The 19539-nt window shown below is 37.5% G+C and overlaps 1 protein-coding gene across 1 annotated transcript in view; it reads right to left on the bottom strand.

Moving 5' to 3' along the window:
• Positions 1–19539, bottom strand: part of LTN1 (listerin E3 ubiquitin protein ligase 1) — a 41910-nt gene that overhangs the window by 17242 nt on the left and 5129 nt on the right. The window contains exons 3-16 of the mRNA XM_074971098.1: positions 19273–19371; positions 17266–17496; positions 16327–16379; positions 15309–15489; positions 14317–14490; positions 11382–11572; positions 10677–10824; positions 9436–10224; positions 8779–8820; positions 7460–7652; positions 5979–6218; positions 2813–2966; positions 2396–2546; positions 898–1099 (exon numbers count right to left, since the gene is read on the bottom strand). Of these exons, the coding sequence (XP_074827199.1) occupies positions 898–1099; positions 2396–2546; positions 2813–2966; positions 5979–6218; positions 7460–7652; positions 8779–8820; positions 9436–10224; positions 10677–10824; positions 11382–11572; positions 14317–14490; positions 15309–15489; positions 16327–16379; positions 17266–17496; positions 19273–19371 (2848 nt within the window). The remainder of the gene's footprint in view (positions 1–897; positions 1100–2395; positions 2547–2812; positions 2967–5978; positions 6219–7459; positions 7653–8778; positions 8821–9435; positions 10225–10676; positions 10825–11381; positions 11573–14316; positions 14491–15308; positions 15490–16326; positions 16380–17265; positions 17497–19272; positions 19372–19539) is intronic.

Raw genomic sequence — 19539 nt, 5'->3', positions numbered from 1 at the left:
CTTTGGGGTTAACAATAGGTAATAATACATGATTAATTTAAGCTATTCTAGATGCTTAGGCACTATTAAAATGAAGAAAAAAAAAAAAAAAAAAGGCATGGAAAGGACTCTAGCTAGTGACTCCTCTCCTACTCCTTCGTATTATCTTACTCTTCTTGGCTCTAATTTTCCTGGCTGCTGCTCCCAAAGTAGGCAGTCAAGACCGAATTTCAGATAGTAACCCCAGTCTGAAGTTAAAACCAGTTCTTGAATTACTGTGTGTTTGTTTCTTCTTCATCCTCTTATAAAGGACCACACTGAGAAGTTACATTCCTCTTCAATAGCGGCAAAAGAAGAACATGGAGTGGCAACACTACTTCATAAAATGCACAACATCCATGGAAAGATCTGATTTAAGAACATGAAAATAATTAAGCCACTTCACAAGTAAAAGTGACTGAACAAGAGGAAGGTACGGATAGAGTGATGAGGAAAAGAAAAATGATTGCAATAACGTCTCCAATCTCATGCCTAACACTCAAAATGTACCAATACGCTATCATGGATACACTGCATGTATGCTCACCATGCAACAGGCAGTGTTTTGGGATAGCCGGTATTTTGGCAAAGAAGTATTTTTACCTCAGTGTATGCAAGAGGTTAGTTGAGAGAGTATGAATACAAGAAAAAAAATGAAAAGCCAGAAGGGTTCTAGATATATAAACACCACACTAAAAGATACTTGTGCACTTAAAGCAGGATCAGAGCAACAACTGTAAAAGATACCGGATAAAGTAATAATGTCAGTTAGCTATATTCCAAACCTTTCATTAATAACTGCTTCCACCAACTGATACAATCTGGTTTACAACTACTATATAAAATCAACTGCTCTTTAGTTTTACCATTCTTACTTACTTATACTCTCAATTCTCTTCCTTTCTGCATCATGGTTTTCAGACACCAACCCGTGTTCCTGAATAAGTAGTGCCATTTCACTTAGCAACGCTGCAGCGCACAGGTGGTTTGGAAGTTTAGTTGTTTTGCGTAGCTTCACCTCTGTTCCTGAATGCTCACAGTTCATGCTCAGTCTTCCTCCCAAAAGAGGCTTGTGTAACCACTGTAACGAACACAAGAAAGGAGCGGTCCACAATTACTTGCAACTTTTACAGAATAATATAAAGACTTAGGCATTTGTAAAAAGAAAAGGAGGACTCGTGGCACCTGAGAGACGAACCAATTTATTTGAGCATGAGCTTTCGTGAGCTACAGCTCACTTCATCGGATGCATTTGTGTAACTTTTCAAATTCAAAATTACTGACAATGTCACTTAAAGTTCCCACACTGAGATTCCCACGTGTTCATAACAATAGCCAGTAAAGGTACCCTAACTGGAGAACTATTCCCAACCCAGGTCTAACTGCTGTAGCAAGGTTATTGGTGAGGGATTCCTAATTTAAATGTAAAGTCCTTTTCTGTCTAATTTCAATCATATTGCCAACCAAATTAAAAAGACACTTGTAACTTCAAAATTGCATTTATGTCTGAAAATTGTACACACAGTACAGTTGCAAGTAATACTATGAGTATTATACCCGGACAGTAGTTAAGGAAAAATAGATTTATGTTTTTTTCAGTTTACTCTGCCTATTTGACAGCACTTTGAGGACAGTCAGTTTCACTGTTTTCTCTCTGTAGTCACTAAATCAGCTGAAAAGACTATAAAAAGCAGCAGAGGAACAATACAAGCCTTATAAAAGGATTATTTTTACACAGGATTTACTTTTAAGAGGTCACTATCAGAAACTGCATTTTTTAACCCAGTAAATTGCAAAGTAAAGCAAGTTGACAATGTCCTTTAAACAGTATTTTATGTAGAATCCAAAAAGAGGGGAGTTTTTATATTTGCAAATTTTGTATAGCATCATTAGGGATACAACAGCTTAAATGTTCTGTGCATATATGGCCCTCATACGCATGCACATACCCCTACCTTCCCCTCCAATATGGAAAGGGACTCATCCACCTCTGCTGCTTTCTCATCTGGACCTTGATACTACAAGCTTCTGAGCACTTTGGCCTTGTTCCAGCTCAGCACTTAACATGTGCTTAATTGTAAATATTCACTGACTTCAATGGGACTATTGCTATATGTACAGAAAAGCATGTGCATAAGTGTTGTGCTGGATCATGGCCAGAGCAGCACAGCACCGCGCAGCATTTTGCTCCTGGACCTCACAAAGTTGAGGAGGTAGAAACTAGACAGGCAATAGAAGGAGAGGCATACTTCACATCATTTCCAACCACACTGCTCCAGACATTAAGCAGGAAAGATTACAGAGAAAGCAGCCCAGGTTGTACATACATCAGCTATTTCACTGTGCAGTAGCTTTCAGACTGCAGTCGTTTTCATACCTCAGTGGGTAGAGATTCTCGCAACTTTTCCCATTCAGAGCTGTTTGGAGTAATACGTCCAAAATAAGCTTCCAGAAGACAACCAGAGAGTTCACCAGCTTCCAGTAGCTTAGTCAGCAAATCATTAACTGCAGAGATCAAAACCTGAAGGCTGAAAAAGTGGAAAAAAAATTCTTCCTGAGAAATTAAGCACAATCATGTGACAACAAGACAAGACATTTCACATCAGTACCAGGCCACATCAATGGCTTTTCACTTTGCATTTTAGGTCATGCTCTTACCTCACAGACAGAATAATAAACATTTTCATTATTTAGGACTTACGTATAGGCAGATGCTGTAAAAGCATTAGTTTTGAATTGATTATTTCATATTTTAATATCCCAAAACCAACAGATATGCAGTAAACATAGTTACCTTTTAACATCCAAAGAGGAAAACTGAATTTGATTCCTGACCCACAATGCAGATTTATGCAAGAAGGTGCTCTGTTTCTGCATATAGCCAACCTCATGCACAAGCGAATTGAGGCCAGACAACCAAGTGTGCTTTAGTTTATTGACAAGTAAATCTAAACAAAAAATAAAGTAATTAAAACATGAACTGCCAAATTACAAACTGCATAATGGCGGGCACATTCACTACATCACTGCTCTGTTAACATGTGAAGTAGTGTTTCTCAAACTTTTTAGGTTGGTAACCAATTATTTGAAGTCAAAAATGTGCAGGACCCTCTTACATTTACTATAAAAGTAAGTAAAACATGTATATAATTATCACACACACACACCTTGAAAAGTCAAGCATACAAAAGTTGTTAGGAAATGTCAGAATTAAGGATGCCTGAGCAACCTTAATTTGGCCATCTTGTGCATATGTATTATGATATCATTTTTAATTATATGGAATCATAGAAATGTAGGCCTGGAAGAGACTTGAAGAGGCCATCAAGTCCATCCCCCTGCACTGAGGCAGGGCCAAGTAAAATGGACTATCCCTGATAGGTGTTTGCTCCCAGTGTATTTGAAGAACCTCTTCTTATTGCCTCTTATGTCCCTTGCTAGGTGTAACTCACTTTGTGCTTTAGCCTTTCCTATTTTGTCCCTACATGTTTATGCTACTCTTCTGTATTCCTTCTTAGCAATTTGTCCAGATTTCTACTTTTTGTAAAATTCTTTTTTTATTTTCAGGTCATTAAAGAGCTCCTGATGCAGCCATACTGGCCACTTCCTAGTCTTCCTATTGGGATAGTTGGCAGTTTGTGTGTTTAATATGGTCTCCTTGAGAAACTGCCAGCTCTCCTGAACTCCTTTATCTCTTAGATTTTCTTCCCATGGGATAAAGAAAAGGAGTACTTGTGGCACCTTAGAGACTAACCAATTTATTTGAGCATGAGCTTTTGTGAGCTACAGCTCACTTCGCTGTAGCTCACGAAAGCTCATGCTCAAATAAATTGGTTAGTCTCTAAGGTGCCACAAGTACTCCTTTTCTTTTTGCGAATACAGACTAACACGGCTGTTACTCTGAAACTTCCCATGGGATGTTACCTACCAGTTCTTTGACTTTGTTAAAGTCTGCTTTTTTAAAGTCCATTGTTCTTACTCTGCAGCTCTCACTCCTTCCTTTCCCTAGGATCGTTTTCATGATCACTTTCACCCAAATTGCCATCCAACCAGGGGCACTGGAACAATCTGTATAGTGGGGGTGCTGAGAGCCATTGAACCAAACTGTAAAACCCTGTATATGATGGAAACCACTTCAAGACAGGGGGTGCTGCAGCACCCCCCATACCGCTAGTTCCAGCACTATGCATCCAACTTTGGATTCATAACCAATTCAGAATTAAGTATAAAACGGCTGTCCACCTGGTTACTTCCTCCACTTTCTGAAAAAAAAAGTTGTCCCTAAATCACTCAAAGAACTTATTGGACATTTTGTGTTTTGCCATTTTATTTTTCCAACAGATGTCTGGGTAGTTCAAGTCCCTCATGACCACATACTATTTTTCCCCACAGGACCCCAGCCTTAGTCAGTGCACAGAATGGATGGTGCTCACTTAATGAGCAGCCACTCACTATTTTATTTTCTCCTCATTGTTCACGTGTGGTCCCAGGCCTTATTTACTGCACACTATTCAAACGCTTTCTAAAAACAGAATTATTAATTTCTTCATGGGCTTCATTATGGTGCTCTTTACTATATCATCAGAGTGTTTCACAAATACTAATGAATTTATTTTTACAACACCCCCGTGAGAGAAGGGTGTAGCATTATGCTCATTTTACAGACGGGGAACTAAAGCACAGAGAGATTAAGGTAAAAAGTATTCATTAAATTTGAGATGCACAAAATCTGATTTTTCAGAGTACAAAGAATTATACAGCAATGTTCAAAGCACAGCTCTCATTGACTTCAGTTGCAACTGTGAATGTTTAGCAAATCAGACCCTAGTTCTCAGCGAATCAGACACTGGAGTCTCAAACCAAGCATACAGGGGAAAAAAAACACACTGCTATACCAAACTTTAAAAAACAAACAAAAAACACCTCCAAAAGCACAGGTGGTCATGATGAGACTTGATTAGCATCACATAGGAACTCTGTGGCAGATGCAGGGACAGACTCCAATTCTCCAGGGCAACATTCAACTGCCTTAACCATGAGACCCTCCTTCTTCTTCCTGCAATCCCTTCCTTCATTTATTCCACACCTTCCAATTTCTTCAACAAATAAGGCAGGGGTCCCACAGGCAACATCTCCTTCAATACGCAACCAATGTCATTCTCAGTAACAATTCATAGTCATTCTATGACTATGTGTTGTCATCATGGACCAGGAAAAGAAAGCAAAAATGAGTTTATAGCCTGGGGATTAGGGCACTCACCAGAGAGGAAGGAGATCCAAGTTCAAAGTCCTGGCTCTAATGACTAATTATTTATTAAAAAGTAGAACAGCTTCATGAGAAGAGAGTGAGAAAGCCCTATACCAAAATATCCTATAGACCAGTAGCTAGGGCACTCCCCTGCAATGTAGGAGACCCAAATCCCGCCTTCTCATCAGGCAGAGGGGAGAACTGAATCCAGGTTTCCCATATCCTAAGTGATTGCCCTGACCAATGGGCCACAGTGTAAAAGGGAAGTACCACCACCAGCACCTGTTCTTGTAACCTTTCCTTTTGTCAAAATGTCTGAAAGTCTAAATAAAGTTTTTCAGGTCAAAACAAAATGTTTCAACATTACCAAAATGTTATGACTTCTTCAGTTTGGTCGAAACTATTTGGCAAATTAGAGAATCGTTTTGGTCAACCAGAAACTGCAAGTATTCATCTGAAAAATGTTGCACAGCTCTAGCTATCACTGAACAATTGAGAAACACTGATCCTGCTTTATGTGAATATTACTTGGAGTTATGGAGGGTTTTTTGCATAAAATCTTAAATTTCTGGAGGTGGCTTTTCTCTACTACTGCCATGAAGATCAATCTTTAATACAAACCAACACTAAACACACATGCAAATATAATCAGAAAAATAAATGTTCCAAAGTCAGATTTTTAGTTTGCAAAGTAATTCTTGCATTGGGTTACCTGGCAAGTGCGTAGCATCCTGGCTCTGAGCACACAGTTGGAAAATAGTGAACAACAAGTCTTCGGAAGATGTCATCAGTAAGCACCCTTTAACTGAGCTGAAAAAGTTAGAGGCTACATCACATATGAACGATACTGATGGTTCAGTATTTCCAGCTTCAGAAAGATCCTTAGCTTTTGAAAGAGCTGCTTGAAGTTTATCAATAATTCTTTCAACATAAATTTCACCAATCAAGGACTCTATTAAAAAAAAAAAAAAGAGAGACTTTATGATTACTCTGTGACAAGTAAGATCCTACGGAAGCCATCAGATGCTATAAACAGTGTCTGCCTGCTTTTCCAGATTCACTAATCTTGAAAGCAAGATCAAGGGGAGAGCCTGCTTTAATTTTGTATTTGCTAAAGCTTGATTCATTTCACTCTGGTCAAAGATGTCCTCGCTCTTCAACACCTGATGGAACACACCCAACATATTCTTGGTAGTTTGTTACACAGGCACTCTGCACAAAATCATAGAGTATCAGGGTTGGAAGGGACCTCAGGATGGTATACGTGCAGTAATACCTCCAGTCCCACAGCCATCCACTGAAATGCCTGACCCTGACTCATGATAAGGCAAACATTCAATCCTGGAGCACCGCATTAGGTCATTTAAACCGACAAATCTGACTGACTACTTTTCTGGAGTGGCGAGCAAGTTTCCCGCACCCTCCTCTGGGACCCAACAGCAAAACACAATAGTATTATGAAGATCTATCTATTCTACAGTATGCATTCATCTTACTGGTGCATCTCTTAGGAAATTATGAACCACTTCTTGGGCACCAAAAAGAATTCAGCCTTCAATAAACTAGGAAACATTACTGCAAGCATTTTAATAAATACCAGCAAGCTAAACAAAACGATAGCATTATAAATACATTGACTTTTAAACTGGGTAATACAGCAGAATATGAAACTCATTAATACTGAGGTGTATGTGACACTTGCCACACAGGAGAAGCAACAGGTGGAACAGGTAGTTACTCACAAAGGTGTACCATACATCTCTCAGTGTATGTGCCCCAAATAAGCAGATTTAGGACTTATAAATTGTTTCTATTGTCTGAGGTCAGAGGGCTCTGATGTGGATCCATAACCCTTCTGATTTGACACTACTTTTTGAACAGTAAACTTCAGATTGTATGGTCTATTCCGCAGTCGATCATTTAGTAAAACCAATCTTTGCACTGAAGAATTATACAATTAGAGAACAGGAAAATCTAAAAAGAAAGAAGATTAACACTAATCCTGTCAACAGGTGCATGGAAATGGAAGGATATCCAGTCACTATTCCAGGTTAGTTTTAATGAAATTAAAAGGACATAGTATACTAGCTCAGGTAAATATAAACAGAGAAGCAGCTAGAGGTTACAAAATGTGATAGGGTGAAAAACCTCAAGAAGTTCTTTTTCTTTTTTTCCAAGTAGCAATTCACCTACCATTTTTAACATGCTGTGATAATACCAAGCTCAGGAGGGTCCACCTTTCTGAACAGTACAATTCCGATGAGGTTGTTGTGGTTTTCAAACCCTTATAGCACAGATCATCTGCTAGTATTACGAGCTTCTCCCCTAGTACATCGCCTTTCAGCCACCCAGAGACTAATGAATGTTTCACTGAGTCCGAGCATGCCTGAATTACAAGACAATAACTATTTTTGCAAGGTTAATAACTTTAAGGGTATAGGATTAGTATGTATTAGCCTTTATACATTAATGCCAAGTTATAATGTCAGCGTTTTTTCAGAAACTAATGCCAAGTTATATACTGGGGGAAAATTCTGCTAGGTGATGAGCCAATTATCATTATAAATAATAAAAAAGAAAAAATAGGAAGGAATTTTGAAGTGTGAGGCATCCATAAGTGAGGAGGGATGACACTGATACTGGGCATCACAAGATCTGGGTTCAGTTCCCAGCTCTGCTACCAACTTCACATATCACTTCAGGCAAGACACAAATTACTCTGTGCTTCTGTTCCCTATCTGTAAAAATGGGGATAATAATACTTTACTTCACAGGTATGTTGCAAGAATAAATGTATTAATGTTTGTGAGTTGCTCAGATAATATGGCGATAAACGCTATACAAATGCCTATAAAGTAAAATAACTTGGTCCTAATTAGTCAGTATTTCTGGGGTTTCCAAATAGTGGTTGAATTTACACATCATTCTTTCAAAAGTATATATGCCCAGTGTTATCCTGTTTTGTAGAGACTAAATGGCTCAGGGGAATGGAAATCTGTATAACATCATGCCACACAATTGACCACATTAGAGATTCTTATCTATGAATGAAAAAGGAGCCCGTCTATATCAGAGATGAGATGTACTGAAGATGGAAGTTTACAATACAGGCAATGCAGTGCCTCTCTCAGTGGTTTTCAAACTTTTTGTATTGATGACCCCTTTCACACAGCAAGCCTCTGAGTGTGACCCCCCCACCCCCATATAAATTAAAAACAGGAAGAAGGGGGTAATTTAATTTTATGGGGGCTCAGGGCCGTCAGCGACCCCAGTTTGAGAACTCCTGAAGGAAGTGCTTCAGTTTCTAATGCTATCTACCATGGGCTTGTGAGAGAGGTGCTATATTTAAGTTATAATAAAACAGCACTGTTTCAAATTTAATTATTACTAGATTTTCAAACTACGAAAATCAGACTAGTTTGTAGTCTACTCCAGTTTACCTATCACTTAAAGATTGGAAAGTATCCAAAAGTATGCATGCAAAATAAGAATAAAATTCCCAAAGAAGATACCTTTTGAATTACTTGTAGGAAAATACTCCATTTCAGATCCATCTAGTGGAAAAACAAATAAATAAAAATATAGTTAATAAAACATATTCCATTAGGAAAAGAAAGCTTAATGCAATCTCTATTTATTGTCTAATTTTAATTTCTGAAAAGGATGTGTAGAAGTTGTCAAGCCTTAGTAGCAAGCAAAGATTATCCCATAATTATGACTATTTAGCAGCCAATAATCAATGAAAGAAATTATAATTGCCCAATTCCATGGCAACCTAAGTTTCCCCCATCAACTAGATCAAAATGGGTAGAAGTCACTGTGGTTAAGAGAAAAGCTACAGGTTAATACTATAAATCATATTGTATGAAGAAAAAAGGTGGTAATTTAGGAACAAAAATCTAAAGATGTATTCATTATTTTCTGTACAGTATATTTATATCAAGTAAGAGGGATAAGCATATCAATGTCATAACACCTTTCCTAGTATTCTAATTCCAAACTCTCTTAATTCCATCTTCCCTCTGTCAGATTTATCCAAAACAAATATGTTACTCAGAGTCAGAATACATTTTCCAGATCCAAAATCACTATTCTCATTCTCTGTTGTAGCCCACAGGATAGTCATTATATAAATTCTTCTATTTGCAAAGTAAAAAAGAAAGCCTTACCTTAGTTAAGTCATCAAGAATATTTTTTCTTTCTGTATTATTGTTACAACACCTAAGGACACTATACAAAATATCAACCAGAAAATCTGTCTCTTTCCTCCAGTCTTCTTTCAACCAAGCTATTAAATTCTGATGCAGAAACTGTACTGATGGATTTTCATGCTGAAGTTTTACATCTTCCTGGGATTCAGTCTGAGCAGCATTCACACCATTTTCCTGCTCTAACAGCACTTGAAAAACTCTGCTAGAAGGGAAGGAGTTGAGCAGAGCAGAGAGAAACTTTAAGTGCCGATCAGACTTCTGTTCACTGATATACACAATACTCAGTTCAGCGAGGATACAGACTAAATCTTCTAAAGGTTCTTTCCTTAGAAACAAAATATGTGGTGGATCAGTCAGTATTTCAGATTCACCATTATTTGTCACTTCAGCAGACTTCCCATTCTCAGTGTTTCTTTCAGATTCATTCTCATCTGTAAATCTGATCTTTATGGTTCTTCTTTTGCTTGGTTTCACAGAGCTCTCTGGGCTCTGCAGAATTTGTAGCATACAGGATATAGCAACCAAAGATTTCTCATCAGCATCTGCTGCATCAACATGGAGTACATACATTTTTGAGAGACTGTCCCAGAAATTCGACAAGAGTCTCCGGAAAGTTACAGCTGTGCCATCATCATTTAAGATTTCTGTCTTTGTTTCCCAGGAGCTCAATATTTCTGCTATTTGGTAAAACAATGGACCAATTTGTAACCTGGTCTCTTTAAGCACAGCTTCAATGAGAGGAACTAGCTACAAACAGAAATGCAAGAAAGTTTTAGTAACTACATATTTACACAACTGGACAATAGTTTGTTAATATTAAAAATCTCAGGAAGCTCTGCAAAATAAAGTGTTTAACATCTACTAAATATCAATTTAACAGCAATCCTGAAAACAGAATTAGCAAAACGTCTAACCCACCCAACCTCTTCTATTAAACATTTACAGACCCCTATCCATTACATTTATACTTTATTGTTAAAAGACATTGGGGTTTCAATCAAGAATTCTGCACTCTGTCAGGTTTGGTTTTATGGGAAGTAGGATATAGAAACACAGATAAAAGTTATTTTTTCTTAACTTCTCTGGGATTTTTTTTTATTGGTGAATACATTGACGTGTTTCACAATTTTGTTCAAGTTAAAATTGTGAAATTGCAAAACCAAGAACAAGAACTTTTAAAATATTTACATAATATATACCTGATCACATATAAGCATCTGCTGAATTTGTTTTTGTTCATCTTCTTCACCTAAATTCTGTAGCATGGCAAATCGTAAACATTCCATAAATGCAGATATGATTGCAGAACACTCTGAATGGCTAGCTATGGTTCGCTCACTTGACAACCTAAATACATGTAAATCAGGAGACATAAAAAGAAATAGTCATTGTTCCTTGATTACAATCTGATTACCATGCTTTAATGTAATACCATAGGTGCTGTTCATTTGAGGAAAAAGGGATAAGAAAATCTATAAGTGACCTCCAAATAAACATTCAGGAAAACAAGTTCTACATGAATCAGAACTAGAAACATGGGCATTTAAGCATGGCTTTTTAGCCTAGTTTGCTTATTCATAAAAATACAATTAAGGATTAAACACATTTGTGGCTTAACAGACAAATGCAGCCTCTACTATTTAACTGAATCTAAAGTTTTAAATGCACCCAATATAGTGCCACTTTTTAAACCTATGCTTTGTGTGTGCAGTCTTGAAGAGAGAAAGGGACAAGGGATCACAGCAGGAAGAAGGAGACAGGCAGACAGCGTACAGAATTCAGTTTCTGATATTTATATATTTTAAAATGCTTCAAGTAACGTAACCTTCTGTCGATTTGTTTCCAAACATAAATAATTATTATAATAAATATTTAATCTAATGTCATGAATTTGTGGCTCATACCCTTGAATTATTGAGCTGAAAAAAGTTCTGTAAAAGTCCAGCTTTGGTTCTGTAATGCCATGAGGTACCTTGCTAATCAATGGCAAGAGATTAGGATATATAACAGTAGCTAGACCTCGTCCGCCTTCTCGAAGTACTATCCATAGCTTTGGCAGAACTCCTTTTTTGGCATTTACATGACTCCAACAGTCCTACAGAAAGAAATAATTATAGGAATAAATTAAACCAGACTCAGTTGGTTTGGAAGACCTCTCAGGTGGGTCATCTAGTCTAGCTCCCTACGCTGCAGTAAGAGCAAGCTATCACCAAATCTAAACTGCCACGAGTATTTTTAAAACTCATTTTCTCTCTAAACATTTCCATTTAAATTAGTGAATTTTAAGGTTTAGCAGACTTCAGAACAAAATCTTGTTTTACCACAGCAGAGATCTTCTGGGTAATAAATTTAAATCAAGAAGGTTTTGTCTTCAGTGATCTTTTGACCCATTATACTGCTTTGTAAAATAGCTTACTGTAATATATTGCTACTTTTATGACAGTCCCAGGTTTAACCCATCACCCCCAAAAAACAGGTATTAGGTTTCATAAAGAGTCACTACTGTTATAAATATTAGTATTTTGCAGTGAGTTTTAAATTAGGAACTGTGACAAATCAACTATATTTTTTTATTAAATCAACTTCCTATCAGTAACAGAGACTAGTTTTCAAGTTTACACAGAGCTCTTCTTCAGGTCTGGGAAACTTACTCAGGGCTAGACTTCATGTACAGTGCTGCATCTGCACTGCTGTGGCGCTTCAGTGAAGACGCTCCTATGCCAGTGGAAGAGCATCTCCTGTTGGCATAGTTAATCCACCTTCCCAAGAAGCAGTAACTATTTTGACGGGAGAAGCTGTCCTACTGACATAACCCCTTGCGTAGACAGCACTATGTCTACCCCTGAGTGATGTAGTTATATCGATACAGGTCTGTAGTGTAGACCTGGCCTCAGAGTGTCACAGCTAAATACAAGGTGGAGCAGACTGTTTAGCATTAGTTAACGCACATTTCAATGGACCATTCAAGGTGAAGTGGCCCATTAACACCCTTCCAGTCATAGGGAGGAAAGGGAGGGAGGGAGTGGGAGGTAGCTGAGGGGGAAGGTGGGTTGTTAGTGGGTTATAGATTGTTGTAATAAGGCCTAAATCCAGTGTCTCTATTCAGTCCATACTTGCGATGAGAGTTTGGAGAGGTTGGAAGGTTGTTTGAAGGCCAGAAGAAGCAGATCACATCATGGAATGAGCCACTCAGATACCCTGAGAGAACCTGTTTCAGTACAGAAATAAAACCCCCTCCAACTGCACACACCTAGTTATCACCTACCACCCTCACTGAAACCCATAATGGGTATCAACAGACAACTACAACCCATACTTTCCTGAATCCCCTCTTCTGGCTTTCAAACCAGCCCCCAGCCTCTCCAAGCTCGTTATCAGAAGCAAGCTCCCCACAGACCAGGACACACCAACTCAAAGCGGCACTAGAACCTGCCAGAACAACAGATGCAAAATCTGCAGACATATCTCCATTCTTACAATGATCAACACCCCACACAACACAACTTTAAAGATACATGGGTCCTACATTGGCTATCCCAGTATTGGTGTACCTCATCCAGTTCACTAAATGCTCCAATAGCAAATATGTGGGTGAAACCAGACAGTCACTACGCTCTCAAATGAGCTCACACAGGAAAATGATAAAAGACAAAAAAATCCCACATCATCCGTGGGTGAACACTTTTCACAAAGCGATCACTCTAAATCTGACCTCTCAGTCCTCATCCTCAAAAGAAACCTACACAACACTTTCAAAACACAAGCCTGGGAGCTTAAATTCATAATTTTGCTAGACACCAAAAATCATGGACTGAATAGACTGTATGTATGACTTATTAAAACAATCTATAACCCACTAACAATTCCCCGCAGTTGCTTCCCCCCCGCCTTCCTTCTCCCATCGGTGTAGTAGTATCTTCACTGAAGTGTAGACCTGCCCTGAGTAAGTTTCCCAAACCTGAAGAAGAGCTCTGTGTAAGCTCAAAAGCTTGTCTCTCTCACCAACAGAAGTTGGTCCAATAAAAGATATTACCTCGCCCACCTTGCCTCTCTAATAACTTGGGACCAAAACAGTTACAACAACACTGCATATAAGTTAAATTTTGTATGAAAGCCAAAAGGCACAAAAAATTTTCTAGGAGGAAAACATTGTCAAAGTTACATTTATTATTTGAACTGATAATGTATGAAGTAAACAGAAGGCTGATTTTCATACATGATTATAGGTCATGCCAACAATTACAAGATACATCCAACACCAGTTACAAAAAGGACATTATGGAATCACTAAATGAAATTCTGGCCCCACTGAAGTCAATGAAAAATTTCCACTGACTTCAGCGAAACCAGGATTTTATCTGAAGAGCTGAGTGGCTACAGTATCAGGCTCTAACTAAACAGTGACTAGAGACCAACTTGGACATCATTTTTCATAAATTCTAATACATAATTCAATAGAGAAATATTTGTATTTTTAAAAGCTATTTTATATACTTGTGAAGTTCTTAAATGTCACAACTTCAGTTTAATTACATGCTAAATTCCTGTCTGCTTTTCAGAGATAATGGACATATACAATTTTTATTTACTTTTAGTGGAGCTGTGAGTGCGGAGTACCTCTGAAAATCAGGCCCTTATAGTGGGGGGAGGGGAGGAGGAAGGGTTGTTTGCAGTAGTAAGGGGTTCACAATGGTTACTTTATTTTAAACTGATATCTTCTGCTTAACCCCAAACCGAGGGCACTGGTATGATGTGAAAGGTTAAGTCTGACATATTTGAACAGACCACTAGCCTCTGACTTATAAAGAAAAGAAGTTCTCATTCAGTTTCCTGCATTACCTCAATGGTAACAAGGATGTAAAGCACAGATTCCCAAAGAGCTGGACACACCACTGCATCACTGTCATCAATACTGAGAAGAACTGCGGGACAAACTCTTGGTGCTTCAACTTTCATTGATTCAGGAAGGAGCTGACAGAAAGTAGAAACTAACTCAAAAAAAGCTGAGCGAACCTAAAGTAAGCCACAAAAACAAAATATTTCAGTAAACCATGGATTACAATATTTATTCACTACTACAAATCAAAAGTCTAATTTCCCCAGGCTTGTTAATTACATACTTCGATTTACTTTAAAAAGAAATGGTATATCAACACAAGCATGTCTGAAATACATTTGATTTAGCACACACAAAAATCAAAACAACAAATTTTCAGTTAGTGCACAGAACTGTAACAGATTTTTAAAAACAGGGAAATTATGTGACAAAAGTTTTTTAACAGATCATATACTGGAAGAGAAGATTATATATTTTTTAAAAGTACAACATTATGCAGAATGCTTATCTTCTTTTTATGGAGTACCTTTTATCCACAAGCATCCTGAAATGTTTTGACAGACTAAACGAATATTTTATGCAACACTGAAATGTAATGCTGTAGTTGTTCTGCACTGATAAACACAAACAACAATTCTTGGCAGAATGAAGGTCAATCCAATAATTTAGAAAATTACCTGCCTAAATGTATCCATAAGTTTATGGAGCTTCTTTAACAAGAATTTTAAAGGGCTGTATTTCAGCCACAAATTCCAAATAAGCAGATGCCTACCTCAAAGGAACAAATTGGAGGAGATTACTCAGACGCTTGTTTGCCTATAGCAGGGCCAATATGTCTTGTGATTGGAAGACTCTTTTAAACACAGCTGGGCAAGGCACCCGGTTCTTTCTTTCTTCCACAATATTTGGGATGGCTTAGTGCCCTAAGTTTTCAAGTGTTGCTTTTGTAGAAAAAGCCTATAAAAATAAAGATGATATAAAAAGGTTCAGATACCTGAGGTATGCTGTGCTTGCCATATTTCCAAAATTTGTTCTGAGATTGAAGGGGTATTAGCTTTTCTTCCAGTGAATGAGTCTCATTCTTTGGCAACATGCAAAGCAACTTCTTTAAGGCTAACAAGGAACATGTCAGAATTCGAAAGTATTTGGCTTCCCTTTCTTCCTCCGGTACAGTTCTCAGGTAAAAAACAAAAACAAGTTTAACGCATTAATTGAAAAGTAGCAGAATGTGTATATTCTTTAATGAGCTTCTCATACGATTTTGAAAAGAAAATCCTAGGATTCATCCTAGAGATTGCAGCTATGTGTATTTAACTACACTGAACTTTCCATAAGGTGTGTGTGTGTTAAACACTAAACACGTTTACACTGCAAAATTCTAGCTAAAACAGTATTTTCAGAAGTTCATTTTCCCCCTCTTTTGTTGTCTCCTCCAGTTCCTAATGCCCTGTGTCAAGCAATTCTGCCCTCCAGCTACTCAATGATACACATGAATCAGACAGAAAGAATTACTAGACAATGGGTAAAATTTTCAGAAGTGAATTAGGAATTTTGATGCCTAAGTCTCATTGAAAGTCAACAGAATTTAGATTCTTAAGCTTGTAGGTGCTTCTGAAAATTTTAGCCAACACTACCATCATTGCTGCTGCCTGGCTTTGTTCCCCACCACGACACAGGGTTAAGCGTGCTGCTAGCCCAAAAGCACAGTTCCAGCAAGATTCCCAAGCACAGTTGCCACCCATGGTAGCATACTGAAATACAGGCTGTTGTGGCAGCTAGTTGTACAGGCTTGATGTGAAGAATAGAAAAAGGCACTTCCCTAGAAAAAATAGTATTTTCTATGGAACTGCATAAGGCATAATATGTCGTCAATAAAATTTACTTTTTATTTTCTGCAAAAATCTACAGTTTGTTCCCTTGTGAAATACATTTTACATTTACTGAAATTAACAAAATACAATTTTTGAAAGAAAAAACTTTTAAACTATAAATTTTGAAGTAGAAAAACATACTGTGGGTCACTGAGAGTATCAGGTGTTTCTTTCAGAAGGTGGTCTTGTAGCATCTAGACAAAATACAAGAGAACTTATTTTTTCATATGTGAAAGTTAACCACAAGCTGTAAGTTAGTCACATGAGAGTAAGCACTAAATAATGAAGCTTCAACACCCCTCTGATGCAGGCAGCTAGTTATTAGGCACATATTACAAATGAGGAAACAAAAGTAAAGACAGTTGAATTGACCAATCCAGGTCATAGGAGACAATGGCAGAGCCAGGGTCAGAACTTTGGTTTCCTGACTCCTAGTCCCATGATCCGATCACTGCTAGACCATACAGCCACTGTTCTGAGAGAGAGTAGTCCCATATCTCCAGGATTAAAAAAAAACATTAAAAAATTCCATATCAGGGCTTTGTAATAACAACCATCAATCTTGTAATCTAATTTTTCCCTACTTCAAATGGGTCTGCTCCAGACATAGATTTCCTAACGTAGATACATCTTGCACGGCACAAGGTTCAACCATGCTTTCAGAAATTGGTCGAGTCTACTACTGCAGTTAAACCAGTTCAACTGAACATTTTGCCAGCATCTGTTATCGGTGACAGGTAAGTGTTGTTTGGAACCTACGTGGTGACTGAGCATCATCTGCTGTGCATATGGAAATGCAAAGCAAAGAAATTAGTTCCTATACATCCACATAGCTCTACAGACCCATGCAGCCTTAGTGTGTATGAAAAATTAAGGGAGATATTGGGGACTGTATCCTCATCTCAATCTCCATTAGCGTTAATAGGAGTTTCAGTTGAGAAGAGACTATACCTTTCTGAATGCAAATGCAAAGAATGCATGAGTTAACATTCGCAAGAAAAAAAACCTTCTCTCTTCATTAACAGATGACAACAACTTGCATAAAGCTTTAAGGACATAGTATTTATTCTCTAAACTCACGTTCAGAACTTCTTCTTTACAAAATGCTAAGGCTTCAGGTTGTTTACTTGAAGGGAAAGCTGTCTCAAATGCCACTTTAGCTGCCGATGCTGCAGGGGAGTAAGTATCACACTGAGCAATAAGCCAGTATCCCATGATACTTTTTAAATAAGGAGCCAAGTGTTTCTTTACTTTAAGAATAAGTTGCTCAAAAGCTTGCTGTGTTGCTTCTCGAACACGGCGGTCATGATCCTGTTTTAAAATAAAGATTTTTTAAAAGAAATACATTTTCTGATACCAAGAATACCAAAGCACAAATTCTTTTGCTCTGCTATCATGTCCCAACTTCCCCCACTCAAAACAATAAGTTGTCTGTATTCAATTGTATGGTTTCAAATTAAGTCATTATACCCCAAACCTAAAGGCTTATATTCACTAATCCCCCGTCCTTTTCAATCAATGAAACAATATTAGTCATAAACAATGCAAAACATTTCAGTTAATAATGTCTAGAAGTAAAGTCTTAAGAACTAATAATTGATTTGGGGTGTATATCTTCTAACTTTTAGGATTAATTGTTAATCATGCAAGTAATCCTGTTGATTCAGTGACTTTAATGGAACCATTAGCTTGAATACAGATTGCAGAATCCAATCTTCATCACAGGAATGCCCTTCAATTTCTTAAATAACCTTTCTATATTAACAGTATTGCCATCAAAGAGAGTGGGGATAGGAAATAGAGGAATCATATCTTAAAGCAACCTTGAATCATATATGACAGGATAAGTTAGCTTGAGAATGTCTGTGATTTTTTTAGATGCTGGAATACAGACAAGAGACACAAACTACTTTTAGTATAGTTTTGTTCAGAGCGTATTTGTCTCTTTAGTTTAACCACCAACGCTATATTACACTTTGCTTAGAACAGTTATATTGATTAAAGATGTTAGAGGTGTTAGTTACACCTCCATAAGTGTACAGGGCTACACACCTTCCCAAAGGTTGAAGAGTATCCTAAAGATTACAAATATTTTGATGTAATATGAATACCTTGGAATCCCTAAATGCAGACTATAGCCTTATTTTACCAACATAATCATGAACTGTACATCACTGCAGCATACCACATAAGAGCTATAATCCCTTTGGATTCCATTAACTACTGTTCATAGCATTAGATATATAATGTATGACTGTATTTATATTGTATCCATGTCTAGATTTTTCCATTAATGTTCAAAAAAGGTTAGTACAAGACACAGAAAACAGGAAACTGCCTTCAATTAAGAAACTTTTCTCATTACCATAAAAACATCTGGGAGTCTGCATGAAGCATGCATAATTGATTTGTAAACCTCAAGCATTTGTTGGCACTGATATATTAGTGGATTTTTTATGTTCCGTGGGTCCTACTAGGAACATAGGAATTGCTGTACCATATCAGAACAGTGGTCCATTTATTCCAGTATCCTACCTCAAACAGTGCCAGATGCTTCAGAGAAACATGCTAGAATTCTTATAAGGGACAATTATGGAGTAATCTATCCACAGGTGAAGTTTCTTCCTAACTCCTGTTGGAGAACTGTTTATGCCCTAAATCATGAGACTTTATATTCTTTAAATTATTTATCCTATCTCATAGAACTGTGGATGTTCTCATTGACTACACAGGCATGTATGTGGACAAAGAGCTTTCTTATGCTGAAACCTGAAGCTGAAAAACCTGGATAATGCTCATTAAATGTGCTAGTGATTGAAAGCTTCTATCCATAGGGCAGGCAGAGCACAGGCAAGAGCAATGAAAGCTTCCCCACGTTGCCCTGATGATACATCCCAAGTGCATTTAGGACCAAGTGCTTTTCTCCAAGTTCTAACAGTTTGTTTGTTTTTTTAAAACTAGCCAACCCAAAAAAATATACAATTAGGTTTATCGATCTGATTGCCTTGTGGATTACCACAGAAACTGCCCAGAGCAATTTTATTTGTTGGTTTACTTCTGTCATAACCTAAGTCCTTTAATACTTACAAGTGAGATTTTACAGTAAATTCTTGGCCAGTAAGGAAGAACACCTTTAACAACTTCTGATTCTCTTTCCTTACACATCGCCCCAAACTCCTGCATAGCCTAAAATCAAAATACCAACAGTGTGGGATTAGAAAAATTGCAGGTGAAAGTATATCTTGAAATTTACTAAATTTACCAACTACTGCCTGGTACTGTAATTCTCATGAAACTAGAAATTGGTTCACTTCTTGCAATTGGGTCGAAACACACTAGTTAACTGGAGTTACT

Source organism: Natator depressus, chromosome 1, assembly GCF_965152275.1.
Source record: "Natator depressus isolate rNatDep1 chromosome 1, rNatDep2.hap1, whole genome shotgun sequence".
NCBI classification, from domain to species: domain Eukaryota; kingdom Metazoa; phylum Chordata; order Testudines; family Cheloniidae; genus Natator; species Natator depressus.
The sequence above is the reverse complement of the archived record's forward strand: the minus strand, read 5'-3'. Positions and strand labels throughout refer to the sequence as shown.